Source organism: Chroicocephalus ridibundus, chromosome 2 (assembly GCF_963924245.1).
Source record: "Chroicocephalus ridibundus chromosome 2, bChrRid1.1, whole genome shotgun sequence".
NCBI lineage: Eukaryota > Metazoa > Chordata > Aves > Charadriiformes > Laridae > Chroicocephalus > Chroicocephalus ridibundus.
This window is the reverse complement of record NC_086285.1, coordinates 70588772-70601204: the sequence shown is the minus strand read 5'-3', so window position 1 is coordinate 70601204 and position 12433 is coordinate 70588772. Positions and strand designations below refer to the sequence as shown.

At 42.3% G+C, this 12433-nt stretch overlaps 1 protein-coding gene across 1 annotated transcript in view; it reads left to right on the top strand.

Annotated features, from left to right (window-relative positions):
• The window catches only part of E2F3 (E2F transcription factor 3), a 44957-nt gene that overhangs the window by 25416 nt on the left and 7108 nt on the right, over positions 1-12433 (top strand). The window contains exons 2-4 of the mRNA XM_063325813.1: positions 7395-7506; positions 9853-10072; positions 10657-10817. Of these exons, the coding sequence (XP_063181883.1) occupies positions 7395-7506; positions 9853-10072; positions 10657-10817 (493 nt within the window). The remainder of the gene's footprint in view (positions 1-7394; positions 7507-9852; positions 10073-10656; positions 10818-12433) is intronic.

Genomic DNA, 12433 nt, shown 5'->3' with positions numbered 1-12433 from the left:
TGCTTTCTTGGTTTGGTTCAGGCCACTGTGTTTCATTGAAAAGCGGTTGAAAACGTCCTTCTGTTCAGACAGGAGGGAGATGAGAGAAGTGTGAACTGTCGCAGGGGGGTGAGGTGCTGGCCATCGATGCCCAGCGCTGCTAACAGGGGAACGAGCCCTCCCCCCTCAAACTGTTGAGCGTATCTGGAAGCTAATGTATGCCTTTCAGTGGGTGTTAAAAATGGCATCGTGTGATGTTCTGCAGTAATGACTGGGAGGCACTCGTGACGCTTGCATTACTTCTTCCTGCATATTCAACCTGAGAAGGGAAAGCCATCGCTAGGTTCCTCTGGCTTGGGTCCTACTTTCAAGCAAGAATCTGCTGCTGAAACTTGGCCGCCCACATTTTAACTGTTTTGAGCTAAATATAAGTCTTACGGTTTGATATTTAAGCGCTTACAGTTCATGGCTTCCTTGACACTCCTGATACTTCTGAGGGAATTGTGAAAATGGAAAATCGATGGAAATAGGATGGTTTAATTAGGCCTTGAAAGAAACTTCACCAGAGTAACACTGTCAGCCTTCAGCTTTCAGGGTCAAATGCCTGATGAGGAGGGGCTGCAGATGATCACAACGCAGTTTATTTTGATAATTGTGAGGGCTTCTTATTGAGTGATAAACCCAACTAAGACACACAAAGGGGACTTTCTTTTAATATTCATCTGTATTAAAAACAAGCAATTTGACTGTAACTGAATGAATAATTTCAATATAGGAGCTAGAGAAGAAGTTCCCTCAGTCAAAACTATAAAAAGCTGATGCCTGATAAGTTGAAAAATAAGCTGATAGTTCAGGAAACACAGATTCATATAGTGTAAAGGATTTTTTTGTCCCCTTTTTACAACAGTTGCCATTTTCTGAGAAGAAAATTTGGGGCTTTTGTGTTGGAGTAGGTTGATCAAGATGATTTCTGTAAGCTGTGTTTTCATTTGCTTTAAAATGCTTCTTTAAATGTTACTTTAAATACCAGCTGCTTGTCACTCAACTAATAATCCTGACTAATAAGTACTGATATTTCAGACTACTGTTCTTCTTTTTGTTGGTTTTACAATTTATTCAGTTTTCAAGGTGCTATTTTTTGTATACCTTTTTATATGCTCTTACCTCAGTCTAATGAAGGAGCTACATGGAAAACTTTATTTTGAGGTCACATTTTCACTAAAGTGCCATTCCTGGTCTTGTTCCTCTGTGTAGGGTAGTAGGAGAATGCATACTTTTGACAGAGTAGTAGTATTTTTGGGAAGAGTTGAGAGGGACTTTTAGAAACCCGCCTCTTAAGAACATACTTAGTCTATTGACTTTTACATGCAAGTAGTTTAAGCCCCAGCTATTTCTTTGTCTTCGTATTCTTTTCTTAAACCCCCTTTTTATACTGTCAGAATTAACTACTTAAAACCAAGGGTAGTGTGGTACAAGTTATTGGTATCTGTGTGTAGACCGCGGGGGTAAATCATTCCTCATGGAAAACTGAAATCTCTTGCCCTTCCAGGAGTTTGGATTGCAAATTTATCTCCTTGTTGCTCAACAGAAATAGGCGTATGAGGAGTTGTCACTCAGAGTCCGAAGGCAGCAACCCTGGTAGTCCTCTTGCATCCTTTTGCTGACCTCGAGTGTTCCCTCACTTGTGAGCTGACCTGCAGAGCTCAGCCCCATCCCTGCTGGGATCTCCTCTGCGTTCCTCCCTGCACCTCTCCTCATTTTTTGGTCCCTCCTGGTGTTGGCTGTAGTGTTTGCCATGCCCTCAGCTGGGTACAGCCCTCTGGCTGGCATATACCAGGCTCTCCACATACCAGAGTTTGTTCATTTGAGCATGTTCAAAAGGCACGGCCTGTATCGCCTCGATCAGTGGAGAAATTTCCCTAACACATGAATGTTTCTGTGCCTTCACCCCAAGGTGTCTTTTTTCTTCTGCTGCTTCTCTTGTATTCCTCCCTCGTCAAGCTCCAGCTTAATTTACCCTTTCATGTAAGGTGCTTGCTTTCTTTTCTGCAGCTCCTGACCTCCAGAACAGCTTTCTAGAGTTCATGCCTCAGAAACTTGGCTTTTAAATTGTATTTTTAAGCGACTGCTTAATTTTGAAAACCTGGAGGAAAGCCTATGGAAAGTGCGTGGATACTGTTAAAGTGTCAGTGATCCGGCTTCCTCGCTGCGGTCAAAATTTATCTGTGCTCTCTGGCTAGGCTTGTATCCCCTCCCCGGTAATATCAGCGTTGTGGTGACATACAGAAAAGCTGCCATTTTATCTGCCCCTAGCAATTGTAATATCTTCCAGAGACTACACCAGACTTAGTCATCTGCCCTTGCTTAACTTGCCCAACTTATTCATTGCTCGGAGACACAGTTGAGCGCTAAGACACATTTCTCTGGCTTGCTGCTTGGTTCACCGTCAGCTATCACTTAATACACACAATTTATTCCTTGCTATGCTTGGTCATTTCCAATCTTCCTATTTTCTCTGTTTAGTCAACCCTAAACAGGAATTGCTTTCCAACTCCTCATCCCCCCCCCCTTTTTTTTTTTTTTTTGAATCAGTTATTTTATCTTCTGTCCCCATCTCAGCAGACTTTGTCCCAGTTTACTTTCACTCTCATTCTGAGTTCGACTTTCCTCCCTTTGTATTTAAATCGGGCTGCTGCTGCTCTAATATGCCCTGAACGCCTGCTAGGGGAGCAGGGGACTTAGACGTGTCTCATCCTGGACGGGACCTCCTAGGAGATGGCACCTGCATGGCCTGGGCAGGCCCGAGAGCTGTGCTGCTTGCAGTTTGAAATGGAATTTGGCTGTTGATGTTTATATTGAAAATGCACCCGCTGCGCTTTTCCAAGTGTTTTTAAATTTGGAATTTTGAGGGAATAGAAAGGCACATGCCCGACTCAGATCGTCCTTCTGTCAAATTTTACGTGCCTGCTAAAGCATCATGCAGTGCAGCAATATTTCAGACAAAGGGTTTCCAGAAAGTAGCACAGGTAATGTAATTTTTCTTAGGTCTGTCTCTTGCAAACAGTGCAACTGTCTTGCATCCAGTAATAAAGCTGAGGGAGACATCTAGCAGGAAAAATTTCAAATGCGTATAGTTTGGCAGAGTTACGCTCCATGGTTTTATCACTGGAAAGAATTAGAGGATGTTTTACTGCTGCTTCTTCCCTCAAACTTAGAAATATAAGCCTGATAGAAAATGAGGCTTTGGTTTGACACAGCGCTGGCTGTCCCCCACCACGGCGCTTCCCTCCCCGTGCTCTTGACAAAACCCTGTGCAGGCTGTTACCTCACGCTTAGACCTTGCCATCTGCTATGCTCTTACAAGGTAATGCTCTGACTTTTTTTTTCTTTTTTTTTTTTTTTTTTTTTTATTGGTGCCAGTTTCTTTCCCCCAAACCTGAAGTTGATTGCTCTGTGACATGAAAGCAAAGCCACTCAAATGCCAACTAATGCTCCAAGGGGGATGGAGAGTTGTCCTGCTGCTCCTGCTCGGCAGCCAAGTTACCTGGCAAGGGATAACCCAGCAGAAAACTCCTCACTTGTGTTTTGGAGAAGGGTTAGGTTTCTGCTGGTTGTGACCCTTTAAGCCAGCTCCCTGCATGGTCCGATGAGGACCCATCGGTCAGGCACTGCCCACACCAAGGGGTGGCTCAGGGAGGGAGGGAAGGATACAGGAGAAGCGGTGGTGGCAGCAACCTGTTAGACCCAGGCAGCTGTGAGGTCAAACCAGCTCATCAAGAGAGATGGGCTATAATTTCCTGCTTGCACATTTTCCACCCCTTTTTTCCATTATGATAAACTACATTTGCTCTTTTTCTAGTCTTCTGTAAGCATACCTGCCTCCAACCTCTTCTTAAAAGTTAATCACTGAGACTGTGTATTAGAAAGTGAATTTCATCTTGGAATTCATACTTTCATACTTGTGAATTTCATACTTGAAAATACTTAGCTTATCCTGGTAGATTTTAAACTATTTTCCTATAGAGACAAGTGTTCTTATGAAGACATTCTTGTGAGTTTGCCTCTAGTGTTAATTTTGGTAGCTATCTGGCTTTTTCTTTTTTTTTTCTTTAAAAAAAATGGATTGAGGCTAAAAGGGCATAACTACCCAGGATTCAAGGTGACACCTGTTTTTTAGTGGTCTGCACTGAACAGTGGATCCATAGTTGTGTCTATATCAGCAGTTGCTTATGGTATTAAAAGAGAAAACGGAGTCAAAAAAGTTGATGCCAAATATCTTAGGTCCTCACCAAGGGGTTAGGTAGGTGTCTGGTTCAGATCAATAGGACGCTTTCCTGTCACTTCTGTGTCCCTTGCTGGATGTGTCAGTTTGTGGCTTTACCCGTCTCATTGCCCTGTGTGCTTTATGATCCTTTCACGATCCTCCTGAGGAATTTGACTTCCATTTATTGCACTCAAGTTTCAAGTTGCTGAGAAGTTCTTAGTGTCTATGATTCCTGTCTTTCTCAGTCATTGGGATGCTTTGTGCTGGTGTCCTTTGGCTTGCTGCTTCTTAGCAGGTCCCACATACTGTGTCAGAAGATTCTGCATGCTATGATTGGTCAAATAATGCAAATAAAGACAATACGGAATTTGTATAAAAACTTGTACAAATACTGCAAATGATGATTATAGGGCTGTAGCAGAAATAAGTTATGCAAATCAAGATATTTTTTTTTTTGAAGAGTGTTACTGATTCTACTGATTGCTGAACACGGATCTTGAGTTTTCTGAAGGGAAGTCTGATAACAGGAAGCACTGTGAATAATTTTGGAGCTGGGAGGGAGAAACTGTGAGTCACCCAGGATTTCTAGCTCAAAGCAAAAGGCACTAGAAAATCTTTGGTCTGTAAGTCAGGGAAGAAGAAATTGAGAGAATATACCACTTCAGTCCTGCATCTTGTTGTGAAGTTTGTAAAACAGGAAGGGGAAGAAAGCACTTGCTGAATGACATGTAACATCTGGCCAGAAATTAAACATTCCCCAGGGTTTGCTAAAATTGCTTCTCTGAACTTCAGAGCTCTGAACTTCGCTGAGCTCTTTTAAACCCTTCTGAAATATTTTGCTCTGTTCTCTCTCTCTCTCTTGCAGGTTTTCTGTATGCTTCATGCCCCGCAACATAAGTATTTTGTAGCACTCTTTTGCCGTTTGGTATTTTTCCAGAAGCCAGTCCTTAGGCTCGTAGTGCCCGAAGGGACAGTACGCTGGAGGGACCCCCAAGAGCGTGTTGTTTGTAACACCCCCTGACACACACGGGCAGGCTTGCGCTGCTGCGCGCAGCCAAAGGATGCTGTTTATGTTCTCTCGCTACCAAACCTGATTATTTGAAGTTCACAGGAGAAAGTTGTAAGTGTTTAACCACAAAAGTAGGGGCAAAATACCATTGTTTGTGTCTGGCAAACAAGTTCAGGCAAAAAGTTTTGATGTGTCGTCCAAACCAGGGTTTCTGTTCTGACGGAGAGAGCCGCTGCAAATCTCTGGATTTTAAGTCTTTAGCATTTCTCCTTCTCCTCACACCTGGTTTTGAGATTCTCTTTTATCTTTAATTGTATCCCTTTGGCCTAGTCTTCCCACGCCCTGAATTGTTCCCTTTTCACCCCTCCTTCCTTTTCTCTTATAGTTCTCCAGGGTGGAAAACCACTTACTTAAAAAAAAGTGCGAAATGTATTTCTCCCTCTGGAATAGCTGTAATCTTAATTTAATCCAATTACGTTGGCTAAACATATTAGCTGGATGCTTTTGTTAACGGTTGACCTTTTTGAAGTCTGTGTCCTTGGATTACAGAGCTGATGTCTCGGGGAGAGGACCAAAGGTGTTTCACCGTTAGAAGCTGCCAGCGATGGGCTGCTGGGCGCCCGCTGGCTGCCTTGCTTAGAAGGATGCAGTTAGTTCAGTTTTGCTCTCGATTCAGTCACAGATGAATTAGTGCCTCACCCCTTCACACAAAATACGGAGAAGTGTGGCTTGAGCACTCTGCACATGCTGTTACACCGTGGGCTTATACAAGTTTCATTTGCTTTAACTCGCCTTTTAATAAGCTTGAGGTTTGCAAGTGGAGTCCGGCACAAAGGTGTTAGTTAGCTATCCGTAAATAAATGCGTAAAAATTCATTTATCTGGAGCCATTTGTAGGTCGCAGACCCAAAGTAAAACACATAAGGTAAATCCACAACACAGAAATATCTGTCTACAACTCCATAGCAGAATGTATTATTTTGTCTTGGTTCACTGAGGAGCAGAATATGATGGAACCCTTTGGGGCAAGTCTAAAGAGCAAGCAAATACAATACTCTGAATTATTCAACCTAATTGGATAAACAGCATTCTTTAGAAACAGCTATTTGGCTAAACTTCATTAGACATAAAACTTCTTTTTCTTCTTTTCCTGTGTCTTCCCAGGTAATGTTCTTTCTATTGTTAGGATAACAAACATCCCCAGATTAAATTTCAGTAACTTGAGTAGTATGGCAGGGTATAGAATTGTTTCCAAAGATAGTAGATTGTGTTTCTGTTTAGGAATAAAATTCATATTGGTGGTGGTTTTCATTGCAGTTTGTGTTGCATAGTTTAACAGTTTCGTTCATTATTTTTATTATGCAAGTATACACAGCTTTTTTCTTGATCTGAATGGAACATTTATAGCTGATTTTCAGGCATCACCTTTTTGACAGTACTTTTGCTCCACCTTGCTTTTATGTAGGCAGCTTTAATGCAAATGTGCTAGTTAATGTGAAATGGATGTAGTGGTTGTTCTTTCAATGAGGACAAAAATTACTGAGAAGCAGAGGAGAACAGTTGTCCCATGCAGCTCTTGATGTCATGTCTCATATTTCATTGATGGAAGTGGAAGTTGCTGGTTCTCAGAGCCATCCTTTCAAATGGTGAAGGAAAAACGTAACTTGCACTAATACTACCTGTGCACAAACTGAGATGGGTATAAAGAGTTTTTCAGAAGAAATGTAGCTTTGTGGGCTCGTATGTGTGTGTGCTTGAGATGCTCTTTGCTGTTGATAGCTGAAAAGTTCTGAACTTGAGTGAGGGTAGAAATCTTTCATATGTATTTAAGAAGGTCCAGACTAGACTGAAGTAGATCATACAGCTGCCGCTCGGCTTTTCCAATTAAAAAAATTGCTGAATTTTCAAATAAAACCCCCGTCACCCTAGCCTTTGAGAGTGACATATCTAAGTCCACCTTGGGATTCCAGTAAATATTCAGATTCCCTTGTGATGAATATGGGGTATGAAGCTGTACTGTATACCTTGCTGGGAAAAGTTCACTGCTGTCTGCCTTTCCTATAGCCCCAATATTGTGTTTGATAAAGTGAAATACACTTCTTAACATCCATCAATTAAAAAAAAAATATGTTTTTTTTAACAGGCAAAGCGAAGGCTGGAGCTAGGAGAAAGTGGCCACCAGTATCTTGCCGAAGGACTAAAGACTCCAAAGGGGAAAGGAAGAGCTGCGACAAGAAGTCCAGATAGCCCCAAAAGTAAGGGAACTAGTAACACACTGTATGGCACAGAGGTGGTTGTTTTTTTTTTTATTTTACCAGCTTGAGACCAGAGAAAACCAGTGCAACGGGCTGCATTGCCTAGCTAAAGGAACGTGTTCATTACTCTCCTCACCTGGATGTTCATGGAACATTCTCAACCCCACAGCCAGGCAGAGTACAACAAGTTTGCAGCCTTCATCGCTTGGTGTGGAGCTGCTGAGCGGATGCTGAAGGTCCTGGCTGGGAGGTCTGTCCCTCTGCCTGCTGGGCAGCCTGCAGCCTCTCCCTCCAGGACCTCCTCTTCAGCCAAGGACACGGAGTTGGGGATGCTTAGGAGAGGTAGATGCGGAGGAATCAGGATATTCTGATGGGATCAAATGCACAGTTATTAGGCAAGGCTAATCAGGCCAGCCTCCTCCTCCTGCTAAAGTTACAGCAGCCGATGGGCAGGGCTCCTTCCCCTGGGCAGGGATTTGCAAAGAGCTGTAGCTGTTCCCCAGCAGCATTGCACGCTAAATGCTTTTTTTGTGGGCTCTGATCTTCCTTCCCTCCCTGCAATAGGACTGGATTATTGCTGCCACTGCTCAGTTGCTGCAAGTATTCATTTTTGCACACATCTGTATTGCCTCGGGCAGTAGGTTTCTTGCAGCTGGGGCTGGGGGGTAGCCTTGCCATCTTGTTTGGGGGATTTCAGCAGAATTAGGCTTGCAGAGGGAGGGGAATGGGGAAAGGGGAGGACTGAGTCAGCAGTGGTAGTGATGGGAGAGCAAGAGACAAGAAGGCGTGCTTGTCCCTCCTCACCAGACTAAGTCTTGTTTCTATTGAGGCAGATGGGAAAAGTGAGATTAGCTGAAGATATGAACTTAAAGTGGACAAGTCAACCAACCACAGTTGTTTTAATTAAACTGAACTTCATGAGGCTAAACAAAGTCTGTTTTAAATTGAAGTGTGTTCTCATGGAAGTTCAGTACCATTCAGAGCGTAGGATGCTGCTGTGGTGTTGTTGATAAGGCTGTACAGAGAACATCTTGCTGCATGACCAGGAGCACAGGCCAGTTTAGGTGCGGGTCAAGTAGCCTTTTGTCCTTCTCACTCTGATCCTCTTACTCTTTGCTAAAACTCAAAGGAAAAACAAACAAACAAACAGAAACCACCCTGCTCTAAATTCAGAAGGTCACCTAACTGATACGGATATTCCTCCATGTCCCAGTGCAGACAAGCCCGGAATCTACCAAAAAATGAGATACAGCAGGTTCTCTTTGCAAACAGGCAATGACTTGGTTTTCATTGAAAAGCCATCATATCCTGTGAAATATTTCAGGGTAATCTAAAGGTTCACTTTCAGGTAGGATTTCAGTTTTGACTGGCTTCTGCAATTAAGTGTGGGACCTTGAAAACAACCACCCGAAAACTTGAAAATGACTACCGATCAGCCTAAGAACCATCCTGCATAATGTTTGACCTCACCTGAAGCAAAGGAATGGTTTGAGACATACAGTAAAGGTTTTGCTAACAGGGAAGCTTTCAACCCAGCAGACTTCTAATAAAGCCCTTGACACAAAGGCTTTGAACATTGAGAATTAGAAATTGTTCTGATCTATGTATTTAAACTTTTAAGAGCTCATCTGTTAGGAACATAGTTGCTACATTTGTGCATGAAAACAGCGAGTTGTCTAGTAAGGTCCAAGCTGTTTGTTGACAGCTGATTTAAAAGAAGTGGATACTCTTGCCTGGTTTGAGGATTGCTTGGTTATGGAGAAATGATGATTATAAATTGTATCTTACGTCAATCTCCTCTAATTCACTTGAGTTTTCCCTACGCCGTGGAGTCTGGCGCTGATGGAATCTGTCATTGTGTTCACCCACTGAAGTACACCAAAGTCCTGCTTAATTGCATGTGAAACACTTACCTGACAAGAGGGGAAAGTCAAACCCTGATGAAAGCTGGATATCAGCCTGATGAAGGAGCATCATAGGGGAATTTTTGGTATCGCTGCCAGGATAAATAGATACTAAAAATACTATTAAGAATTCACATAGTGAAAGCCTAAGTAGAATATTGCTATATGTATCCGTCAGACTAATGGAAATATTTGCGTTTAAAAAAATGTATGTATTTGCTCATGTACCTGTGACTTCTGGAAAAGTACATCTTGAAATACAAATAAATACCTAATGGTAAGCTGTGTCTTAATGCAGAGGTTTGAGAGATTTCTTTAGTAAAAATGAAAGAAATATCTGTAACATGTGTCCTTTCATTTCTGGATGCTGCTTTCGGAACCAAAGGGAGAAAATTGATTTATCTGGGTTTGGTTTTTTTTTTTTTTTTCCTTCCTTTCCAAGCCCCAAAATCTCCTTCAGAAAAGACTCGGTATGATACATCACTTGGCCTTCTTACAAAGAAGTTCATTCAGTTGCTGAGCCAATCTCCTGATGGGGTCTTAGATTTGAACAGAGCGGCTGAGGTCCTCAAGGTGCAAAAAAGGAGGATTTACGATATCACCAATGTACTGGAAGGCATACATCTCATTAAGAAAAAATCCAAAAACAACATTCAGTGGATGTGAGTATTCATTATCCTTTTCCATTCCTGCTGGCTGATTTCACTGTCACAGAGCAGCAGTGTTTTTCTTCTCCCACCTTCCATTCTAACACTTTGCTCCAAGCAATCACCCACAATGCCTTCTATCAGGATAAAGCTTTCTTTTTGCGTTAAGACAGGTTTTCAGGGTATAAATAGCATTTGTCAGGGAAATTAGAAACTGGCATTTTGTCTGAATACTGGATTAACTCATTTGCTTCTGCAAGTGGAGTAAGTTTTTGGGTACACATCTCTACCTACTGCCTCTCTTGGTCTTTTTCAGGGTGTTAGAGGAGAGGGGAGTTAAAAGCAAGATTTTGTAAGCACTTTGAAATATTCCACTTTTCCATCTTGGTGGCAGTTCCAAAATGTGTTTTTATGATAAAAAGATGCTTTTTCTGGAAATCATAGCGTATGTTGACTCGCTACAGGCAGGAGTATGGAGAAGGGGCTAAGGGCTCGATCTGCAGTGTGAAACCCCTGCTTCTTCCCTTTCCCATAGCACAGGGTCAAGTTTTACAAAGGCTAAAATGCTGAAAGGGTGTCTTCCTTCTTTGTATCGGCAGGGGCTGCAGTCTGTCAGAGGACGGTGGCATGCTGGCACAGCGTCAAGGCCTCACGAAGGAGGTGACCGAACTGACTCAGGAAGAGAAGAAACTGGATGAGCTAATCCAAAGCTGCACCCTGGACCTCAAGCTGCTCACAGAGGACTCAGAGAATCAGAGATATCCTTTTTGCCAAAACCTGAAAGGTGGTCAGTCATCTTGCCGTGCTCTGTAACGCTAAGAGAATTCCTCTAAGTAACATGATACGAAGCGCCAGAAATTTCCAGCAGTGGGAATAATGGGTTTTAATGTAGTTCTATATAAAAGTTACTTAAGCCACTTGCACCTGTAATGCATCTGGAATGCCAAAAAAAAAAAAAAGGTGGTGTATGAAGGAGCTGATTAATTAACATCCATGTTCACATAGAGTAGAACCAAGAATTTAGCTGATTAATGAGTGGTAACATCAAAAACCTGTGCTTTTTTCAACTCTTGAGCCCAGAACAAACTCATTTTTATGTGTGCAGTAATTATAAAGGCATGTAGACAAAGTCTTTACTAAGGTAACAAAGACTTGTGTATGTACTCATTACTTAATTTTTTTTTTTTTACATTTAACTAACATATATATAAATTACAGACACAGAGAGGAAAATAAAGTTGGCAGTCAGTTTAGTCTGAGACTTGCAACAAATTTTTAGATTCCTGATTAGAGAATCTATAATAGAATATCACAGATAAAGGTTTTATGAGCTCTCGAAATGTCTATTTTAGACTTAATTATTTGATGTAATAGCAAAGCTCAGTTGCATAAGGTTCATATGACTTCCTGGTATTTCGTCTGCTAATACCCCTTGTAAGTAACCAATTCTCATTTTCACTAGATTTCCCACCTATTAGCAAGAGAAGAGGGCATTTTATTAAATGCTGACGTGAAAACGTTTGTTACTTTCAATAGCCGGTCGTTCTTAAAGAGCCATCTAATAAGGTGGACTTATTCTCTATTTTGAAGGATAGGAAAGAACTGTGGGAGTGTCAGTGAAATGTAATGTGAACTATGTCATTATTGTCTTTTGATTGTGCTTGCATCTCAGTGGGTATGAAAGCAAGACCAGCGAGTGGCATAGGGAGTAGGGTCAGCACTGCCTTGATCCACAAAGAGATTAAAGAAAAACAAAACTGAGCATTAAAATTCTCTCTTTTTCTAGCACGGTTTGCTGTGGTAGAGCTGCCTGCCTGGAGTTTGCTGCCTCCCCTGGGGGTGGGCAAGGAGGGAGCAGCGTGAGCAGCGTCTTGGCCTCATGCTTTTGGGTTTAGGAGAGCGTATCCCCCGAATCCTTCTGTGACTCTAATGATAATACTAGTGATTACTGAGGAAGGAATGTGGAAGTGGGAAACCTGGGGACGAATCCGAGTGCGTCCCAGTATGGCCTTTCGCTCACCTCACTGCAGTGTGACATGAGGTGTCCTCCTGAGCACTCACAGAGCTGAGAAGCCCCTTCCTTTGCTTAATCTCTGAGGGCAAACTTTCTGCTTTTGAAAGTGTTTTTCTTCTCCCTCATGAGTAGGTAGTGCCAAAACACTGTGTCTCAGCTGTGTGCTTCCTCCTTATAAATAGAATCAGAGAGTAACTGATCACTACCTTGAACGTTTTGGGATATGCCCGGCATTAGCATGGGGAGCTTTTAGCTACAGCAAGGAAGATTGGTTTTGTGTACGAAAACCACGTGATCCTTTCCTTTGTCCACATAGCGACAGCCACTGTTGCTGTAGTGTGTACTCTGCCTTTGCAAACCTT